Source organism: Lepisma saccharinum, chromosome 6 (genome assembly GCF_977018435.1).
Source record: "Lepisma saccharinum chromosome 6, izLepSacc3.1, whole genome shotgun sequence".
Classification (NCBI taxonomy): Eukaryota; Metazoa; Arthropoda; class Insecta; order Zygentoma; family Lepismatidae; genus Lepisma; species Lepisma saccharinum.
This window is the reverse complement of record NC_139234.1, coordinates 2,727,472-2,751,263: the sequence shown is the minus strand read 5'-3', so window position 1 is coordinate 2,751,263 and position 23,792 is coordinate 2,727,472. Positions and strand designations below refer to the sequence as shown.

General features: G+C 39.0%; 2 protein-coding genes across 2 annotated transcripts in view; one reads left to right on the top strand and one right to left on the bottom strand.

Annotated features, from left to right (window-relative positions):
• Positions 1 to 21,736, bottom strand: part of LOC145988503 (uncharacterized) — a 68,602-nt gene extending 46,866 nt beyond the window's left edge. The window contains exon 1 of the mRNA XM_083123370.1: positions 21,633 to 21,736. The gene's annotated coding sequence lies outside the window, so the exon portion shown is untranslated. The remainder of the gene's footprint in view (positions 1 to 21,632) is intronic.
• Positions 1 to 23,792, top strand: part of tay (tay bridge kinase) — a 624,643-nt gene that overhangs the window by 39,807 nt on the left and 561,044 nt on the right. The window contains exon 2 of the mRNA XM_083123369.1: positions 13,920 to 14,129. Coding sequence (XP_082979495.1) covers positions 14,034 to 14,129 — 96 coding nt within the window. The 5' untranslated portion in view covers positions 13,920 to 14,033. The remainder of the gene's footprint in view (positions 1 to 13,919; positions 14,130 to 23,792) is intronic.

The window sequence follows — 23,792 nt, the reverse complement described above, 5'->3', positions numbered from 1 at the left end:
GTGGCGGATTTTCCGAGTTTGATAAGAAACTTCAGATTGATACGCTGTTCCACTTTCACACTTAATTTCTTTTCCGACGGAGCACAGATGTACGGTTCACTTCGTCCACAAACTACAGAAGAACTGATCACCGTTTATCCTTGACACGCTTGCCGTTTGTCCACAGCAACATCAATTCGGTTTTTTTTCTAGCCACACCTCGTATCTGTTTCTTTGTCTCGTCGGGGAATGTTTTCTCTCAATCCTTGGAGCTAGGTGGGGAGGGGATACTTGTATGGTTAACATGGTGGAAATGGGAGATAGGCGGGAGAATGCTTTATGTAAGTTTTTGTGGTTGCGAGGGGGGAGATAGCCTTCTGCATCCGCCACTTCGAACACTTCTTCTTTCATCCTCATTGTCGCGATTAACCAAAAATGGAGGAAAGGCGACACAATGGAAGGAAAATACGAATCATTCGTCCTCATGTTTGAGAAAAACCAAAGTGTTAGAAAAGCGACGTAAAAGTAAGAAAAATACACAAATTTGTAAACTCGCTCAGTGCAGAAAATTCATCAACACTTACGTACTTTTAACCATATCACCACTTTGGAAATTGACTGTAAACCGTATTATAATTTTAAAATTTTGTGAACATTTGTGACGAATATAATTGTAATTCCATAGTGTGCTAGTCTAACTATTGTTCTTGTAACAATAACTTATTGCCGGTCACAATCTATGTATTGACAATGAACAAGGCTGTACCCGTGTTCAGCCATCGACTGCTACCAGTGTTGCTTTGTCAGTTTAGTGTAAAACCATCTACGGAGTTAAATGCTGTTAGGACATGACGCATGCCACACTTTTTCGCACTCAGAGTTATTAGGTAATTGAAAATAGAAATTGAAGCTTTTCTGGCGACGTGGTTCGAACAAGTGTTCTCGTGTTACCAGCCAGTTTAAATCGGCATTAGCTTCCAACGTTTCGAGCGCATACATTGCTCTGATCTTCAGGGAGAAGAAGATGAAGGCAATGTATGCGCTCGAAACGTTGGAAGATAACGCCGATTTAACTAGGTAATTGTGTTTTATACAACAATTAATTACTTGTTTTATTGTTGCCTTCACAGCTCATGCTAAGTAAGTTTACGAGTCTACCAGAAAGCACTGCACGCCTTCACTACCTGTGACGGGCATCAGTGACGTAGGACGTGAATTTCAGCAATGTTTGAGTAACTTTACCTAGATATTTTGCGCACCTCATTTCTGTAGCTTTATCCGTAACTTGAATGTACATATTTAAACGTATTTCGTATCTTAGTGGAAATGTCGATTGATCATTCTGTGTGTTAAGGCTTGTGCACACACAGGTGTGTTTCCGACCTGACCTAGGATTTGATTTGTTGACATCTTTCTACGTCATAGGATGATACCGTTGAGTTTCGGAACCTTTCCTGCCTACATTTTCTTCCTTTTTTCGCCAAAGACATAAAAGGAAATAAGAAAAAAGAGGGAAAGAAATCTTTCTTTAACTTAGGAAGCTCACTTGATAAGCTGATCAGAATCGTTCAGAAAGTTATTCCGGTCGAGCGCTGTCTACTCACCATTCCAGCAATCTTAGTAATTTCTCCTCCTCCTTCTTTTCGTCTCTCTTTTTTTACGTTTTCCAGTCAGCGGCGATGCTTTTGTATGCGTCCCCCGATTCCATCCAATTCCCTACGTCTGTGTTCCTCGAGGGAAACGAATCTTTCCGTCTTGAGTTGGTTTTATTCTATGGGAGAGGAAGGCGAAGCGCGTTTAAAAAAGAGGAGGGGGTGTCTAGTTGCAGATCTCCAGCCTTTCTCGACAGTGTGTCCATCCGTGGGTAACTAAATATCACCAAAATTAGTTATTTTTTGGCACATTTATATGCTCGGTACTTTTAAAAGTTCTAAATTCAAGTTGTAACAAAGACCGGACCCTTACATGATTGAAAAAGGCGGGAGGGAGGTCGAACGCCTCTCCAATCAATCTGATCCACTACCTTTCCTCAAAGAACCAGAAAAAGTAGATAAATAAATGTGCTTGCTACTGGACCTAATATGCACTTTGTATGGTACTTAGACCTATTAAATACGATTGCACTTTGCTAGACAATATTGCCCTCCTCGCATGGTCTCAGGTAAGGGAAGGGGGGTGTCGTACCGGTCCGTTCGACCACTCCTTGGAAATCGGCATCGTTCATTTCAAGTTACAAAAAAAGCAGAAAGTTCGTAATTTTTATTGTAGATAAAAGAAAAAAAGAACCAGTTAGTATTAGAATAGAATGAACAAAGTACAAACTGCGTTAGGTTGAACACGCCGTAAACGCATGACTAAAACGTATGGACTGATTTGTATAAATTGAAGTGAGAAGCCAGGGAATTCCTCTATTGTTAGTTTAGATTTAAATTGCTCACAATAGATGCAGATGTAAGGTTCGTGTTGCTGTGGCAATAAATCTACATGTGTAGAAATTAGTTCATTGTGATGATATTGATTTGGCAATGGCTGCTTTCTTTCGAAACTTGCCCTTGTGAGTATGTGCCCTTGGAGTATCAGATCGTATGACTCATTCCTACCTTCCACTGGAACCTTTCACATTAACGAACCAATTCAATGAGCAACTCTCAAGAGCGACGACACCATTAAATCCCAATCCTTCCTCTGAATCGTTTGGGTCAACCAAACATTTCATTGGAGCCGTTCGCATGAACCGATCAGTGAACGGATCGGAAGAGCAGGTTGAATTTCTGAGTTGTGATTTTCTGAAATACCCATTTGAATCACATGATTCGTTCGAGCCTTTTACATGAACCGGTTCAATGAACAGCTTTCGATAAAGACTGAAAATCTCATAACTGTAAATCAATAAAAATCAACTCCCTCCCTGGAGTCGACGTGTCAGTGTTAGCAGAACGGTTAGCAAGCGTCATTACCTTCTCAATAGCGAATAGAGGATTGATAGATTGGGATAACGTGAAATGGGAAGAGAGAGAGAGATTAGCTTGTGTCGATACATGCACGATTTTTAAAATCTCCAATATTAAGCTTTCATCACAAAAACGGACAGGCTTAATCCCTGCTGCGAGGAGAAATCCAGCCCGCAGGCTAAACTAGGGACATCTGTGGAGGAAAAATATAAACACAAAACATGAGATCGCTTTTTCCCGCACTGCAAATTATGCTAATGCTCCGTATTAAATTCATGTATATTTGCAGGGCCCTGTCAACGGTTATGTTTGTGCCGGGAAGAGCTTTTTTTCTTTCCGAAACCTCTCCCTCTCGGTTTTGGAGGTGGGAGAAGTGTCTCCCCCACTCCCTTGTTTTTTCGGCTGCGGCGCCCCTTCATTCACTCCATTCTCGTTAAAGCGTTCAATAACAGATTGCATAGTGGCCGAAGCTGTCAGTTATGACGTTCTCTCCTGCTAGCCAATTCAGTTCCCCTCCCCCGCGACAGCCTGCGGCTCTCACCCACCCCTGTCCATCCACTCCCCTCCTTCCCCCTCCCCAACGCAGCCGCATCATGCCCTATCGTTTCCTGCTAGATTGTTATCGATTACCCGGCTAATTCCAGCTTCGATGGACCCGAAATAAAAGGCTACGGAGTTGGAAAGAAGTTCCCAGCGATCGGAACTGAAGGTTTTGTGCGTTTCTGTGTACAACTTTACCAATTAATTGCGCTAACAATCTGCATTTGATATATTTACTTGATGTTTCATTAATTTGAGCTGCTCATTGGTGTCAAGAGTTGTAACTAACTAACAGAAAGACATTAACATATGTGTGGTAAGTAGGGGCTGATTTATATGTTTTACAGTGGCGGCGATTAGGGGGCAGTTGCCTCCCCGTCCCCAATGTTTGCCACTTTTGGCTCGCACTATGCTAAACCTTATCTACCAAGGGAAAGTAAGCTGTCCTTGCCCCACCAGTTTTTAAACCCAATCACCGCCACTGATGCTTTTATGACCACCAATACGCTCCCACTTTCTGGGGACATGTCACTGTCCACACAATTCAAAGATGTGAAGCAATTCTCGCCTATAGGCCCATATTTACTGCGTAGTTAGCTAATATAATTGATCAACGCGGATAGTGAAAAATATTGCATGGTATGGTCCAAATACCGACCGACAGCGCATTTGCATCCGCTACCTCTGTTGTCAACTACTCAAAAAATATTTTCGCTTTGCCGGAAAATTCACGATGTTCAAATATCCCCCAGTCTCCCTTATACTTTGAAGGATGTAAAATGGCTATATGTGCTGACGCACCCAAAAATTTTAATTCATTCATTCAGTTGTGCCACTCAAAGTTCTGGATCCCGACCGACGTATGGGCGTTCCTTTGTCCCTTCAACAATTTAATGTAATTATCATTACCATCATCGTCGCGATCAACATTAATAGGCAGAGAGGCGACGTAAAAATGAATGAAATTAATATGAATGCGTAAAATATTCGTCCCTTGTTTGTCCTTTTTCATTGCGCAAGTTTTATTTTATGATTATCATTGTTTTGAAAGTGCTAAGTTATTTGTTTAACCTTGTTGTGTGCTCCAATGCTTATTTATTATAGCGAAACACGAGGCATGGACGAGGTTAGTTGAAAAACGTTTATCTGTAGTTGAAATATAAAGGGGAACAATCTTCTCCCCCTCTAAGAAATTTGCAAACTCGATATTCACGAGCGTGTGGCATTCTGACAAAATCCATCAACATTATAAATTTTGTTTTGGGAAGGGAAATGGTCATAAACCAATCTTTGTTCTCTCTTCCATAACTGTTGATTAAAAGTCATTGTTGTCCCATACACAAAATAATCTAACTCAACGTTAATTCGATCATTTCTTGCCATTTCCACACGAACACTTCTTTTTTTCTCTCCCCCAACCAGCCTCTTTAAATTTAAATGTCATGGGCACGCTAGCGCCACTTCACAAAAAGCGACAATTTGCTTAACTACTAATTCCGATTGGATGACGTGGGAGGGGAGCGAAGAAACATCGCCATTTTTCCCTTTTAAATTGAATAGCATTTAGCTCTCTCCCCCTCCCTATACCCTTTTCGCCAAGGGCAGGAAATAGAGAAAAAAAAGAACATCGAAAAACAGAAGAGGAAACCCGGTTTGAAATTAAATTGAAGTTCTTGCGTGTGGAATGTTTCCCTCCGTGACGATAGAGGCAAAAACATTTTCAAGCTTTGTAGCTTTCAGCATCAAGTAGCAATCCGCTTATGGGTAAAGCTAGGGGAAAGAGAAAAATCAATAAATAAGAAGTGGGGAGGGGGGACTATTTGGGAATTGAAGTGGGCGAAAGGGCAATGCCTAGAAGGAAAAGAAGCAATAGACGATGAACACAAACACGAAGTCTTTGTTGAGACGAGGTAAATTATTGTTAGAGATAACGGAAAGCTATCTGTTGTAATTTTGTTCCCAAAGAAACCACAATTATTACACAACCTTTGAGTTAAAGCAGTCACTAAGTTCACCACGATGTTATCTCAAGATTTCACACATATTTTTTTTTTTTTTTTTGTTTTCAGTTTAATGCTTGTTTCTTATTGCATGTCAGTTAGGGTGACCATCCGTACTGATTTTCGCAGTACAGTCCTTTTTTTTGATGGGCTGTCCTGCAGAATGCGAAGCTATGTATAAAATTAAGATATGTCCTTTCTTTCACATATGTCCTGCGAAATGTCCTGATTTCTACTCCGGTCTCCGAAGTCCAAATTTTTATTTTCTATTTATATTTTCCTTTGTTTTTTCCATGTCAACAGTTTATGCAGTACATATTTTTCTGTTGTGGTCGGGCTGGAGAGAATGAACATCCGGTTAGAACAATGCGTAGTTACCATGGCAGAGCAGGTTGTAGACAGTTGCGAAGAAGAGGGTCAGGTGGCGCCGATCTGTCCAGTTGTTGCGGGGTGCGTAGAGTGGAAGTCTCGTTCCTGAAGTGCACGTCTCGTATTTCAACACTGTCGGGTGAAGATGCCTCCTAGGAGGAAATGTCCATTTAATTCAGAACTGAAATCTCTTTATCCATTTCTTAAGAGAGGCAAAAGCGATAGTGATGTTCACTGTGAAAAATGTTCAGGTGAGTTTTCAATTGCAAACAGTGGACGGTCTGAAATAACACGACATCTACAAACGGCAAAACACAAATCTGCCGACGCTGCTGCTGCATCTAGTGCTACTCTTTCTACATTTTTCGAAACAAGAATTTTGGGTCTAAAGAACAAAAATTGGCAGCAGCAGAGCGTGTTTTGCATTTCATACAGTGCAACATAATCAATCGTTTCGTTCTACAGACTGTAGTTCGAAACTTGTTAAGAAGTGCTTCGAACCACAATATGCTTGCGTAAGAACAAAATATGAAGCGATCGTTACAAATGTGATAAGCCCCTATGCAATTTCAAAACTTCAGAAAGAGTTGGATCAGGTAAATTACATTACAGTTTACACAGATTCGTCGAACCATAAAGTTACGAAATTGTTTCCATCGTTGGTGCGCTACTTCCTTCCTTTGAGCGGAGTGCACGTTAAAGTTCTGGATTTTCAAGATCAGTGTGGTGAAACGTCCGATATTGTGTCTTCGTATAGCCTGAAGACATTAAATGAATACAACATTGAAACTAAATTTGTTGGATTATGTGCTGACAACACCAACTGCAACTTTGGAAGAGCAGCAAGGAAAGGTAAAAAAAAATGTTTACAGTATTGTTCAGGAATGCTTAAACAAACCAATTGTAGGTGTAGGTTGTTCTGCACATATAGTGAATAATTGTGTACAAACTGCGATGGACTGTTTACCGATTTGCATAGAAAGTGTGGTGCACAAAATATACTCATATTTTTACATATATACAGTACGTGAACATGCTTTTGTGAATTTTGTGACTTCGTGGAGATAGAGTTCTCAAAGCTTCTTTCTTACAGCAAAACTAGGTGGCTCTCTTTGTTGCCAACCGTAGAGCGCATACTTAAACTCTATTCAGCATTGAAATCATACCTTCTATCACAGGACAAGTGTCCCACAATCATTAAAATGTTCTTTGAGGACCCCCTATCTGAAATATGGCTTTATTTTATCCATTCCAATGCATGACTTTGTTCACTTTCTAGAGGGTCAATATGTTTCTATGATAGAAGGTTCTGCACTGATTGTAGAACTTAAACAAAAATTAGTTGACAGATATAACTGCCTTTTTTGCCTCTTGCAGTCGAAACTGAAAAGTCTGGAGGAAAATGTTTGTATGTCAAGTTTTAAGGAACATGTGCGTTCATTTTATTCAACTTGTATTGAATGTATTAAGCAGTGGTCCTCTACCTTTTCTGAAATGACTGTGTTGGATTGGGTAAAACTGGATTCGATGATCGAATGGGACAGGGTGCAAAATAGCGTACAATTTTTCAACAAATGGTCAGGAAAGCAACTTAATGATTCTTATATCTTTGATGAAATTTCAAATGTAAGAGCGTATGCTACTCTTGCAAAACTGAAAGCATGGAACACTGCTCAAATGAGAGTAGATTTAAGATGGGGTGAGATTCAAATATTTTCAGGAAAAATGTATTTCCTTTTATCAGGTATTTGATATTGTAGAGTTCAGTTTGTGGCTTCCAGCTACAAATGGACCCACTGAGAGAGTTTTCTCATTAATGAATAACATGTGGACTGCTGAGAAATCTCATTTGAAAACTGAAACTCTGAAACACCTAATAATAACTAAATATAATTTCAGTTGTACCTGTAGTGAATTCCATGATATGGTTATGGAAAATACAAAGTTATTACATGCTATTCACTCGAAGCAAAAATACAGAACCATTAAGGATGATACTTAAATATTGGTACATTTAATTATGAAATATTTGTTAATTTGAAGTTATTGGAATTGTTGTAAAGACTTAAAGTGTAAGTGACATGTTCTCAACAAAAGTTTGCTCACAACTGTAGTTTGTTTAATATGTCAAATTTTAAATACATTTAGTTTTCATTTTTGTTTTATGCCACTCATATACTTTGGGGATTCATCAAATAAAAGAATAATTATTTTTAAAACTTTTGTCCTTTATGTCTTTCCTTCTTTGAAGAAAGTTTGTCATGGTATGTGTGTGTACTGTTTTTTGCTGGTAAGGATCTGGTCACCGTAATGTCAGTTGAGGATTACGATTATATGGTAAAAATATTGATACCACCTCTAGTCATCAAAATTACATTTCTCTTACTTCGCTGATTTTACGTGGCGAGATATGGCTAAATTGTGTGATAGACATTTGTTTCTACATTTAATTTGCACTGTAATCAAAATCAGGATTGTTCCTGTCACCGCAATTCTAGAAAATCCACAGATGAATGTACAGATGGTTAACTTCAGTTCAACACCGTGTATTTGACCAGTTGCAACATTTCGGCTCTTAACTGTTCTATCAGGATTAAATCCACATAATGTATAATTAGCTCACAGCATTTACCGAAACAATGCTGTGTATTGCCTCGAGCTCTTTACAATTCTGTTTCGAATGAAATTGCGTGTCTCTATTCTCAACTTTAATTTGCTCCCAACACATTAACTGCCACGTTATGACATTAAACCCTCCCCACACTCATCAACGGGTCCAACTTAATCACGACAAACGTGCAACTATTCCAAGCCAGGCCTGTTTTATTATCTCCACATTTACGCTGAAATTGTACAGTAAATTCGTGTTGATTCGCCAATAGTTACTGGAACTGTCACAACGCATTTTGTTGTGTTATTACCAGATTTAGGTTGGCTTTACACCGGCTTCACATTAAATCATTGTCGACCCAGCATTAAAATTGCACGCCACAACCGTGCCACAACGCTGCTCTTTCGTGTAAGTACATAATCTATTCGCCAGATGACACTAGTAGCAAGCTCAAGGGCAATAAATAAAGCAGTCTGACACTCAATAATGAAATTCATATGCTCATTGAGGGGCCTACATGAAAGTTCGGAATAATATTTGCATTTATATTGGATGCATAATGTTTACCGTACTTGTTGTCATCTGGCAGTAAATTTAGAAAAAGCACAGAGGGAGAGCGAAGAGAACTTGAATGAAACGAGGCAGGAAAACCGATAGCATGAATAACAAGAACTCATGATGACAGCGATATGTTGAAATAGTTAGACCATTTTGCTTCGCAGCGTTGAACAAAACAGCACAGATATTCTTCACTCGAGCCATTTTTCTCGGTATTATATATTTCGCTGGATTGTTAATTAATATCGCCCAAGCGGACAATAGGATTAGCCATATTGATCCTGCAAACACATACCACGACTGCAATGTTGTAGCAGTATTTACGAGCTTTCGAATCCAGTGTTGCCAGATTGCTGCTGCTGAAAGAACGAAAAGCAATGATTTTATTCTCATTTTAACGTGTGTTGAATGTGCTAGCAGTAAGGAAGTAGAATGTTGACTGAGAAAACGTTATGTTTGTGTGAGTAGAATGACCACGACGACTACTGCTTTCTTCTGTGGTGTGATCAATAAATACGGGGACTGTTTACAAATTCAATGTGAGGTGGCACAACTAACAGGAGGTATAAGGGTACAATATACCCTCATTTTATTTAGAAGACAGTACAGTATCCCCCTAAAGTTTTATCCAAATTGCAGCCCTTGTACCCTATGTAAAAGTCTTGTCATTAGAAGAATCTCGTTTTAATATAAATTTGTTCTGTTGTCAACAGAGTTCAAAACAATTCGAACGAGCGTAAGCCTGAAACTCTACATTGGTGTGCTGTTTAGCTCAGTTTATTTTGATTTCGGAGAATTTTTTTCAAGATGAAAAGGTGGCATGTTACATTGTGTAAAGGAAGTACACATTTCTAATCAAGTCCAATACCTTTACGTGTTCCTAAACGGTCCTCTGAAATTTTTAAAAACTTTTGTACAAAATCACACACATCTTGAAAATGTCAAAAATTTTGCGAAAAATGAAATTTACTTTCAAATTCCAGATTGCGTTTTGTCTAGTGGAATTACAAATGGTTCGCAAAGTGAAGAACAAATTATTGTTGTATTATATTTTGGTTACATAACACCGATTTTCTACCATATCAGGTTAATCATGATAATGAGGGTGAATGATGATGAGATGAAAAAAAAAAACACCTATATCGAAGCCAGGATTCGAAACTCAACTTCTTTGCTAGCAGAGAGAGGAACAGTTGTGTGTTGATGAGACATGGAATGACATATACATACATAACTAATACAAGAATGAATATACGCGTAATTCACAGCGTTATTTATTTCTCACCAACATTACAAAACATGAAAATCAAACTATGGCTCTTGAATTATTGCTGGTTGTCGATTGAATAACTCTGCTGATTTTGAAAAATAATTGTCCTGTATTTTTTCTGTATCGACTATAATGTCAAATATGCTAAAGGAAATGCTTCCGTTTAATAATGGCACTGGTTGTCAGTGGCGTAACCACAGGGGGGGCATTGCCCCTCTAACCTTCGTCCGAAATTTATTTCTAGGGAGGGCAAGGGGGGGGGGGGCAAACATTGACGGCCAAATGTACCTGCAGGGGGCAATTATCGCCCACAACTTCAAATTTTATGCAAATAAAAATAGTTTTCAAAATATATTCTTGCTCGCTTCGCTCGCAACGCCTGCTTTTCTTAGTCTTATCAAGTTCAGAACCGTAGCTAGGTGGCGGCGGGAGTCGGCCTGGGCGCTAAATGATCTTAATGAAAATAAGTTGTAAGGTTGATTGATTTGTAGTTGTAAATTCACTTTACGCACAGAAAGGCAAATCGGGACTGAATCTACAGTTTAATTTGGGATCCGAACCACTGTGCCTCCACCGGGTATCGAATCCATCACCCCTTGATCACAAAGCGACGATGTTACCACTACACCATCGGGGAGGCACAAAACTTGTAAATAATAATAATTATTATTATTTTAATAATCATAAAACTAATAATAATAGTGTTATTATTATAACATTTTTATTATTCTAGTTATTGTTATTATTGATTTGCTTTATTTTACTTCGCTTCTTGTGCAACTTTTGACTAATATGCGAAGATGGGGATGAGTAATGAAATTGATGAATGGACACTCACAAACATCCATGCCATGACCAGGCCAGGATCCGAACCCGGGACCCCTGGCGTCGTAGCACGATGTGCTAACCACTCCGCCACGGGGGCCGGCTGACAATTTATGTAATTTTTGCTGTTGGTATTGTGAGATGGATGAATTGGTTGTGTAATGTATTTAAATAATATATGTTGTATATAATATTATTAAAGAAACTGAATACGTACACAATTCAGGGTCCACGTCGCTCCATGTTGCATATGTGTGAAACATATCGTGCATGAAAGTTATAAATGTTAATGTAAAAAATAATTATATTTGGAATGCATATCAAGCATTTCCTGTCTTTCAAAAATAGTTTGTGTGCTTGTTTTCCATTATTAATGTGAAATTGAACGTGTTGAAAAATAATTCAAATCGTTTGTTCGAACGAAAATGCTTTAGCACCAACTTCTACCCCCTTTACGAGGGTAATAACGTCTTTGATACTGCTACTACTAATAATAATAATGTTGGTTCTTGGTTCGAATCCCAGCTTGGGCATGGATGTTTGCGAGTGTTTATTCATCAATTTCACCATATCATCGCTCATCCCCATCTTTGCAAATTAGTCAAAAGTAGCACAAGAAGCGAAGTAAAATAAAGAAAATCAATAATAACAATAACCAGAATAATAATAATGTTAATAATAACAATATTATTATTAGCTTTATGATTATTAAAATAGTAATTATTATTATTAGCTTTATTATTTTAAAATTATTATTGTTATTATTATTGGTACATTTATCTCCCAGACAAAAATTCGTGGTTGCACCTCTGCTGGTTGTAGGAGACTCTATTATCTGTTCATTTGTAGCATACTACACAAGTTTTAAAAAATGTTGTTACGAATTTTATCGGATGGAAGGCAGGAAAATAGTGCTAAAAAAGAGACTATACCCTAGGCATTAAGTCTTGAGAAAAATTGCCAAGATAAAGCCACACTGATTCTTTCTTGAATGCCTGCAGAGTGGAAATCGTTCATCAACATCTGCCTCCACTGCTGAAACGCATTTCAACATCTGTGAACATCCGTGAGTCATAAACCGGAGCAACCAATCGATCAATGCGTCGTGTTGATGGATTAATCGCTTATCGTCCACCGCCGTGTGCGTTTAAGAAGCTTAAAAGGAGCTGCAATGTGGCCAGATATTGCCACAGATGTTCCCCTTTTACCGAACGTGTTGTACAGTTTAATAGGGTGTTGCCCGTCTTTAACTATTAAGCTACGAATTTCGGATGGAACCAAAGAAAAATCATAAAGATTTATTTTCAATTCTGCTAGGAATTTATGAACGTTGGAACTGTTATCATAACGTAACACAGAAAAGCAATTGCAATATGGTTCTCAGCGTATGACTTCGCTTCTGTCCAATGATGCACCTGTATGTGTATGCGACGACTTGCAACGAGACCCAGTGACGTGCACTGAGGAGTAGCTAGGAGAGTAACTAGGAGTGGAGAGAGAGAGAGAGAGATCAATCTCACGTCTGTAATTATTTTCAAATCACAATATTTATTGTCTTGATGCCACAGTTCATATGCAACACTTTTTTTTCCACGCCCTTCTTGTCCCTCGATGTAATCAGCGGGCAAGGCTGGATTAGGGTAATTTTGTCCTCACTGACTTTTGTTTTCCTCCGCTTCACCAGTTCCAGGTAGAGACAGCAGGCCGAAGGGAAAGGGAAGATTTCTGCCTCGCGATGAAAATGCTCCTTGGCAGGCCCTGGCCATCAGATAACTTTAATATAGGGAGACTGTTTTAGCATGGAACACATTATACATTTAATTTGTATTTAAATGTTGGGTATAGGTGAAAAATACTGGCACTATCTATTGAAGATTTCCTTACAACTTCCTGTTTGTATTTTGCTGTTTTACACTCCTAAGGATAAAATAAATAAAATGTAATGATGTGTAAAGTGTTCCATGGTACAACATGGTCATGTACCATGGAACATCCCTCTTGTACGTTGGAACAAAGAATGTAGGTTGAAATATGGCTGTAAAATAACTTAAATAAAGCTCAAATTTATTTGCCATTACAAACCAGTCTTACAAATACGAGGGTCGTTTGAAAAGTTCTAAGTATGGCCGCAGTGTTCTCAGGGGGCAGGAACAGCAGAGCAGGTGTTAGTGTAGTGCAAAATTGATCAGATTGAGTACCGTTCAGTGATAAAGTACTTCGTGTAAAAGGAGAATGAAGGCGACAGAAATTAATGCCTATATGAACATGTTCCATGGTACATGACGTTGTGTGTTCCAAGGTACAAAAGGACGCACATTTCAACGAATATGGCTGCCTAAACTACAGGTTACATTAAATTACTGAAGTTAGCATACGTATTTACTCACCAGATAAGGAACACGCTGTACATGGTTGTCGCAATGGTTGTTGCAAACGCGATTTCGTTACTTGGTTGCAACACGAATTACAACCAATAAAATATTTACTTTGACAGTGAAAAATTTGTTTCGTACAGAGAATTCACGCTTTGTAACAAAACAAACTGTAACTGTTGTCAGCGCTACCTATCGACATTCTCTATAACTTAGTTGAGGTTGAGCCCCCGCTACGTGGCAGCAATTGTCAGAACCAGTAAATGTTCCAAGGTACACTATGCTCAAGGTACAACAGTCTCCCCTAACTATCCCACATTTGTGAGTGTGTATGTACGAGATTATGGTGTGTAGTGCATATTTACGATTAAGGTTTGATTGCATTAATGTGAATCTGTGGAGCTATTGACTCAGGAGAATCATTGTTTTTTCATCTGTTTTCAGAACACAAGAAATATGCAGTGCAAGATTGGTAGAAGAAAACGACCGAAGTTTTTGAACAATCGGACCAAATGTGCAATTCAGAGCTTGCGGTTAGTTATTGAAGAAACTTAGCTTATGTATGTGAATGGATGTTCAAAGTTTGGTTCTGGAAGACACAGGATATTGATACCAGCTGCCTTACGGACAGTGAGAACCCATGTGAGGAAAGAGGTAAGTGGGCTGCTTCTTGTTGAAGCATTCTGCCTCCTGTCTAAGGTAGTTACATGTATAATAACACGGAATATTACTGTGGCACAGCGAACGCCACTTTTTCTAATAGATGACAGGACAGTCAAGAGCATACGGTCAATTAATAAATGCACGTTTTAATTAACCGATAGCTTGTTTCCGTGGCAGAGTGGTTAGAGTAGTGGCTCCTACGAAGCCAGGAGTGCTGGGTTCTAATTCTGAGTAAGGCATGGGCAATTCATTGTGTTGTTCCTTTATGTATTTCATCAGTATGAAGTTGTTTTAAATCCTCCACAGAGATCTAAGACGATAGCGTTGCCAAAGAAAACGTCCTGCAGTACGACTCATTCTAATGATCATTGCCGCGGTTATCCTACATACGCAAAAAAAACTATGTGAAAAGTAATTGCCCAATGATTCAGTAACGAGGTGGCCTTACCGAAGCTTTTTATCCCTGGCCAATTCGTATGAGACATCGGTGACACGTTCTGCCATCTGTTGGCGAAATTGGCGTTCGCTGACTGATGCTGCCCAGCCATTACCGCATGTTACTTGCTTCTCTATTGCCTTTAATATCCTCTGCTTCCACTCAATTATTCTCTTCTCTCTACATACGTTCGTTCGTACGGGCAATTTTAACAACTTCCTGCTACTGTTTCAGACTCTATGTAACTACGGGAACCAGGTTGAGTTCCCTTCCGACAAATAGAAGCCCTTTCCTGACTCCCTCTAGGGTTGACAGTTGAATAACAAGACGTTCTTAGTATGGATGCTCCTTCATGCCCTAAATCCTCTTTTCTCCGCCAACGGCGCTGCTGTCGTCCTGTGAAAGGAAGAACTTTCTTCTTCTTTTCATCCTTTCCCCTTCTTCCCCGTCTGTGGATGGGGGTTGTTTCGGATCTTCTTCTCCACGCCCTCTCTTCTCTCTCTCTCGCTCTTTTATCTGGCATGAGGCCAAACTAATGGGGAGAATCAGCCTTCATAACAGAACCCAAATCTGTCCTCTGTTTCACTAGGATTTCTGCCACAAGGTGGTGTTCGCGTCGACTTCACAGACGGATGGGTTGACGTGCGCTGAATTGGTGATTCTAGGTCAAAATTTCCCTCGGGAGAGTGAAAAATCCCTCTATGTAAGAAAGTTTCCCTTTTACTTGGGATTTTTTCACTTTTGTTGCTAAATTTCCCTCATATCTTCGGGTGTTAAAAATTCCCTTTGAATCAATGTATGCGCAGAACGAAGGGAATTGTTTACCTTTGATGTGATATTTTGCTCACTTGAAGGGGAACAAATTTCCTTTAAAAAATACACACAATGCATGTCGTATCAAAAGGACCTATCAAATTTAGACTCTTCGTTATTCTTACACACTGTTGTGTGAAATTACCAAGTATACTAAGAGAAAAAAAACTAAAATTGCAACGAACAAGGCTTTACAACTCAGAAGACCGGTGACAATATACGAGGGTGGTTCAGCATGCTCCGCCCCTGACATAGAAGGAACCCTCGTAGGAAGAAACAAATAACTGTTACTTTTTAACATAGTCCCCTGCAACATTAACACAGTTTTCCAATCGGCCTTCCAGTGCTTCAATCCCAGCAGAAAAAAAATATTTTGGTTGGTCCTGCAACCAAGCATTCACAACATCCATAACCTCGGAATCACTGGCAAAATGTTTTCCACGAAGGTGTTTCTTCATGTTCGGGAACAGGTGGAAGTCACTGGGGGCCAGATCTGGAGAATAAGGGGCATGAGGGACAATTTCGAACCCTGCTCCATGAATTGCAACCACCGCAACTTGGGAGGTGTGGGCGGGAGCATTGTCACAATGGAACAACAAACCACGGGCGAACATTCCGCGGCGTTTCTCCTTGATGGCAGTACGTAATTCTTCAATTAGGTTTGCAGAATAAACACCTGTGATTGTCTTTCTCTGTTGGAGATAATCTATCAAAAGAATTCCTTCTGCATCCCAGAACACAGATGCCATCACTCTGCCCTTTGATGGTTGAACCTTGAATTTCTTTGGGGGTGGAGAATGGGGGTGTTTCCATTGCCTGCTTTGGCATTTACTTTCGGGATCGAAGTGGTGAACCCACGTTTCATCCATTGTAACAAATTTCTTCAGAAACTTTGGCTTGTCAGCCTTTATTGTCCGTAACAGGTTCTGACTTGTCACACAACGTGTCCTCTTTTGGTCGACGGTCAGCATTCTCGGGACCCAACGTGCAGAGATCTTTTTTCCTTAACAAATGATTATGAATAATTGAATGCACACTGCCAGATGAGATGCCACATGTGCCTGCTATATGGCGGACAGTCACTCGCCGGTCTGCCAAAATCATGTCATGCACTTTTGTAATCATTTCTGGTGTGGTCACCGTTGCAGATGGGCCACCACGATGCTCATCTTCACAGGTCTGCCGACCACATTTAAATTCACAGCACCATCTCTTCACTGGGTCATGTGAGGGGCTAGAGTCTCCAAGAGTTCTCACCATATCTGTATGGATGTCTTTCGGTGTTAGATTTTTCTTGAGTAAATATTTTATCACTGCTCAGACCTCAGATTTTTCCATTTTTTCACATGTGGCTACACTTCTTACTGATCATCAACTTGTAACAAAAAGTGAAATTGTTGTAAATTCTTGAAACTTTATAGATATTAGTCTATAGAATGAACAACGTTACATAAAAAATTACAGGTCTCTACTATCACTGGAAATGGGTCAGGGGCGGAGCATGCTGAACCACCCTCGTATATTACGGTTAAAAGTCATTAACAAGAAATTTTAAGGTTGCGCGATTTTTGGATCACTCGGTATATCCAACATTACAGAGTGTTTTCAAAGAATGTATTCATATTTTTACAGCTTCACAACTCACTAAATTTTCGTTCTTTTAAGCTGTAACCGGTTTGAAGTAATGTCTGAAATAAGCCGAGATTTGGAAGAAAGGAACCTTTTCCTAAATTAATATATTTGTGTGATGATAAAGCCTTTTCACTCTAAAGTAAAATGATTAACAGGAATTAATGAACTAGAGACAGTTAAGGTGCGAGAATGTAAAATTGGAGTGCAAAGACCGTTTAGTACAGAGTTTCAAAAACGTGACGCCATTGCTCGAATTAAAGGTGATTTTGAAGGAGATGTAACTTTTTCTTAAACAATGGCGGCGATTTGTTTCCAAAACTGGGGGGGGGTGGGGGGGGGCAAGAACAGTTTACTTTCCCTTGGTAGATAAGGTTTAGCATAGTGCGGGGACAAAGTGACAAAATATGGGGGTGCCACTGTTCTTAATGATGTCAAGTTATAGCATTCCAGAAGGCAGAGAGTTCCACAACAGGAATTAATTTGCTGAAAACTTATGTGAATTTCCCCTGCACAACACCCCGCCCCCTCAAAAAAACTGTTCCACAAGCGATTCTTGTGCGTTCATCGAATTGAGGATGAGGAGTCTTTATTTCCATCAGGACTACGAACTCGCCTCTAATTCGAGTAATTGTGTCACGTGTTTGAATCTGTTTCCAACTGTCTTCGCACACGTAGGTGGTCTGTACGGGATAATTTTCTTGAACGATTATAACCAGTTCTTGCATATCTTCTTGCCACTAGCTTGAGGTACAGCGAAGCGCGAGCAAAAGAATATCGAGGGTCACGAAAGGAGGAAGAAAAGAATGATTTATCACTTGCACCCGTGTCGGAAGAGTTATTACAGCTTGTGTTACTTTTACCAACGAGCAGCTTCTCGGGGTGCTACGGACACGCTGCGAGCGGTAAATTAACTACCTGGATTCGGGTGGTTGCATTGGAACCACCCTTCCAGAGTCAACTCCCACGTCGAAACAGTGTTGCCATATGAATTAGAAGTTCCCTAGACTGTCCGAATACTCATTCGCTGTTGGCGAAATGCCCGTACCGTCCGAATTCGCGGCATTAGCTGGAGATGGAGGGGAGAGGTGTAAAGTTCGCAAATGCATGCTTCAACTCGCTGTAGCGCGCGCTCGGCTGCCATATTGCAATTTTCACTTTGTAGAAACAGCGTTAATTGAATGAACGTTATAAAACTTGGTGCTACTTTATTTAGGAAAATTGCAATATAAGAAATCACATGCCACATTTCAATTTAAGTAGTATTTGTGTTTTGCTTATTTTTACTAAGCTTTTCTGCCACGTTTGGCTATCGTGACGATGAATTGAAATATAAAGTTAATGAACGGGACACTCGCAAAGAAGACGCATAAAATTTTTACCCAAGCCCAGACTAGGGCGCCTGAGCCTCAGAGCGCGGTGGGTGCTGTTCGAACTGACATCTTGCGTGAAAAGTGGCAACTGTACTGGAAGGCATCATCTCGATTCGGCGGCACAGGAAAGCGACGGGAAAGAAGGTATTTTGAACTTCTATGTGCGAGCCATTGGCTGTACGCACTACATGTTGATTCACATTGGTTATTCTTTTGACAAATGTTTGAAAATATGAAACAAAAACAAACAAACATATATATATTGCACAATGCTGGTTCCACAGTCCACGTATTATAAGCTAAGGTTACTTTGTGCGGTTTCTTCGCTGTTATCGGTATCCGCTATAACGGTGCGCTTGCCGATTCGGACACGGCCTGTTGATTCTCACCTTAGAAATTATGAACAATCCCCCACAGGGGCGCCCGAAGGATTTTTACTGAGGGGAGTAGTCATAGAAACGTTTATTATTATTATTGCTATTGTTATTATTATTATTATTATTATTATTATTATATGTTACTACTAATACTACTTTACAAATCATACAATTAAAATTGAATAGAAAATACTTTGGCGTTGTATACAAGTTGAGACTCGAGTCTATTATTTAAATAGAGACAGGATTCGCCTTTCTTCCTTTCAATAAGCATATAGCTTATTTCACTTTGTTGATGAATGAATAATTTTCCTGTAGTTTACGGTTATTACAAGCATAAGAAAACAGTTTTTTCTTTGTGACGTTTCAGGAGAACACACGCTCCTTTCATCAGACATTTATTTTCATTTTGACTAAAGATACAGTTATAACAATGGTTAGTAATTTTTAAACAAAAAGAATCTGTTATATAATGGATGTTGTCAATGTTACATTGTTGTAATATAGCAACTTAACTGTGAAAAAAGCAGTCTATTTTATTTTTATTTTAGAATTTTTTAAATTATGAATCCCAAATATCATCAGGTAATTCAAATTCATCATTGTTTTCACAAAGTCTCTTGATGTTTTCTGTTACATTAAATTTTAAAGATGGTGGCTTACTCCATTTGTGAAAAAGAAAACTCCACACTGGATCTATGTTACCATTTTCATTATTTAATTTATTCCAGTGTTCTTCTGCAATGAACGAGGCTTCCCAGACATTCAACTCTGTGTTTCCCGTTAATCTTTTTAAAACCCTTCTCTTTTTAATCAAATGCTTCTCTTCGATGATATGAGTTGACAAACCTGTTCTTGGGTTTAGATTTATAATGTCCAAATCATGTTCGTGCCATCTTATTGCCATTTTCCTTGCTGTTTGTCCCACATAATATTTTGAACATGAACAACTTATATTATATATTCCTGTGGTTTCCACATCTGGTAGCGAGTTTCTCATTTTGAATTCATTAAATGTACATTCCAAACTTCTTGGTGCTTTAAAAACAATTTTGAAATTAAAACTTTTAAAAATTTTTGCAATTTTATGTGAGAATCCCTTGTGGAATGGAATGCACACAAATTTCTTTTCAACAGATTTTTCATCTTTGTCTGTATTTCTCTTTTCCTTTAGTTTTCTTGCAACTTGTTTTTTGATTTGGTTTATTCTGTTAGTGTGAAAGCCATTTTCTTTTGCTATATTAAAGAGCCTTTCTTCTTCATTTTTGATATCCTCATTATTAGAACATAGTCTTTGTGCTCTCAGGAAAAAATTTAAAAATATGTTATCCATTGTTATACGCGAATGTTCTGATTTGGCATGGATGTATTTTTCCCCCGCTAATTTTTTTCTATGGACTGATGTTTGAATTGTTGAGTCAGTTGTCTTAATTTGCAGATCAAGGAAAGAAATTACATTGTTATTCATGGGTTCGCAAGTGAATTTTATGCGACGATGTGATTCATTTAACGATTTAAATACGTCCATGATGGTGTTCTCATTTTTAGCAATAATTAGCACATCATCTACATATCTGATGTAGAGTTTGATATCCGCACCTATCGCATTAACAATTGGAGATTCTATGTAATGAAGGAAAATGCTGGAGATGATTCCGGATACTGGGTTTCCCATTGATAGACCATTATTTTGCTGATAATGACCAGAGACAGCAAAACACATGACATATTATTATATACTAAGTATGTAATTATGAGTATTGTTAAAATTGATATTTTCGAGGATTCATGGGCTTTTATGAGATTCCGAACTACAGGAAAATAATTCTATAATGCAAGCAATGCGTACATACAAGAAAACGATGAATGAATAGTTTATATTTTCTTTATGTACTTTGTCACAATGCACAGATATCAATCAGAGTCAGAGACCACTTAATCTACTGTCCTTTACCTCTGATCAATCTTTTTACGTGCCGAAGGGTACTGTAAAATAATATTAATAATAATAATAGTTGCTGTAACTTACGGCCTGTAAGTCACAGAAAACATTACTTTTTTGTTATAAAATATCGCTACAACTTCACCATTCGAATTACATTAACTTTTTCCAGAAATCTCAGGGGGCGGCAAGTGCCCCCTCCCTGCCCCCACCCCACTGTGGGCGCTCTTCAATCCCCACCAAGAATGTTTTGAGAACATATATTTGGCAACACTGTAAGAGACTATCTGACTGCGGCATCCTGTTACTGTAACAGTGTTACATGTGTTAAATAAATAATCCTTTCTGCAACGTTTTGTTGAACTTCTATAGTGTCTAAGCGAGCGGTTGCGATGTCCTCGTGGCGAGGTGAACAAATGAACATCGCATCGCCTCGCAACGCGTGCATTGCTTGGTTCCTGATTTATGTCGCCCGAAGTAGCACCGCCTGCTCACATAAATCGCCAGATTAGATCGACACAGTTTATTTTCAGCTGATTGGTTAACTACCATCGGACCAGTGGTTTCGAACACTTTCATGGAATTAGCCTGGTTCAGATTGAGGGTGTGGATACACTCTTTCCTAGTCTTTTCTTATCTCTTGTCTTGACCAACAAAAATCAAGACAAAACTTGAAGAATGAGTAATCAATCGATACACGTTTTTCACCATCTTCACTAGCAGATCATGAGGATTAGAGGAATTTGCTTGGCTAAGATTGAATTGGGAATTAGCTCTCTAAGTATAGTGTTTAGAAATAGCTTTGCTTGATCTCGCAGCATACGGGGAAAATGAACTTGGCGTGGATTAGATTGAGGGGATTTGTACACTGTTTCACTAGGTCACGTTCCCGGTTTAAACTCGGTAAATATACAATGTACTTACTGTTTAATCCATTCGGAGAACACAAGACGTATCAGCCTCTTCAGACGTGGGAATAACTTACGGGTATGTTTATGTAAAATATATTAAATCTCACACAGTTAGAATACCTTAAAACTTCAGTTGGTCTTCATATCACACACTTGCACTCGAAAATAAACTTCTTATTAGAATTAAAACTGTATTAAGCTTGAAATTATTACTCGAGTACACAAATTAAAACATTCAGTTTTAAAAGTCACTTACTTCAGCCATCAGAATCAAAACATTACATCACCTCTAGCAACCAACATTCAAATATCTTAAGGTGAGTTCATAACCATTGTAACAGACTACCAAATTGAGTAAAACAAATAATGACGTCATAGATTAACACAAGTATTTATTTCTATAATTAACATATTAAACACTGAATGCATAAATTATGTGGGCGCTTAACAACTATAATCTAGAATAAGCCTGGACCAGCAGCACAAGAGAATTAGGAGAGTTTAGAGGTAGCTATTTTACCTTACAGTCGTAGACAAATTTTGTCTTGTCTCGAAATATAGGGATAGGTCGGATTCGCCTGGTTAAGATCGGGGTATAGGAACATTTGTACTAAAGTCTTTAGTAAGCTTCTTGCTTCGCGCATCATAAGATAATAACAGTATTGGCCTGGTTGAGATTGAAGGGATGGATCGTTTTTTTTTATCACAATATGAACAGAAAAGTCTGGTTTAGATTTTTGTAGCAACAATTGCTTTGACAGCAGCTTAGCTTTCAAAAAATGGAAAGAGGATATCCACTTTTGACCTAAAATTGTCAAAAATGTACCAAAATAAAAATATGACCTTACAACAATAACGTTTTAAATAAATAAATCATAATCTTCCAAATTTATGTAATATTAAAAAAATTTATGAAATTTGAAACTAAGAATGAGACTATTTATTTTCCGAATGTCAATATCATATGTTGCTTCGCTTTAGGATCCTTGTACTTTGACTGATGCAAAAGCAGCAAATTTAATCAACTTAGGAAATTCATAAGTGTAAAAGTGTAAAATACCTTGGAAAGCAAGAATAAGCCGAATATGATCGAATTATGTCTATACCGCGTTTGTTACAACCTGTCCCGGTTCCCGCGCTAGCTGATCGCTGGCTTTTCTCCGTGCTGGGGAAAGTCAAAGCTAGGCAGACAATTAAAATACGCAACGTGGCAACAGCGTCTACGTAAGCGCCTCTCTTCTGGCTTCCATTCGCTCCTCGTTGCCCAGCAGACGGTTTTTTTCTCGTTTCTCATTGGCACCGAAACTGTCGAGCGATCGCTAGCGCGGGAAACGGGACAGGTTCTAACAAACGCGGTATAAAATATGCTCTATCACGTAGAAAATGGCCAAATATGCATGCATACATATGCCAAGCAAAGCACACTTATTGAATTAGTTTGTTCATAACATTAATTATGTTTTTCAGGAATATATCACACTTGCCAAAAACTATTATGCCAAGTTATGAAATTCCTAGCTCTTGTGTGGTTACGACTGAGGGGGTGGATTAGCCTTTTTCTTTGTAGTCTTCAGTAAGACGTTCCTTACCTCATTCCGTAAAGCAATGTTGGGTTTGTTTGGGTTCTTGTTTTATGTCCACTTTATGCACAAAAGTCTAATCGGGGCTGGACCTACAGTAGGATCTGAACCACTATGTGCTTCCGCCGGGTATCGAACTCGTGACCCCTTGATTAGAAGATGACGAGGGAATATTAGAATTAACAGATAAAAAACCCACTTTATCCGCAGTCAGTGTTCGGTCAAATCAAGTAAAACCGTTTGTGAACTGTGAATGCATCAGCACCCTGCAACACTGCTCGCGTATGATATCCAGTGTGGTTTGTTGATGATGTGCACAGACTTTGTACTACCAGACAGAGCGTAGATCAATACATCGCTCTGTCTATAAACTTTGTGATTAATACACAAAAGCAGCCTGAAATGATTAGAAATGCACCACGTTAATGTTTTCGCTTACCTCGCTCCCAGCGCCGCCCGTCGTGGAAGCGGCGGGTTAATGAACTAAACGTATCTCAGTGTAAACGCGCTATTTATCTGTGACAGCATTGTTCCCCTCCCTCGCTTTCGCGATCTGCTTTCAGCGGCCAAATGAATCACGGGTCGATGCGACG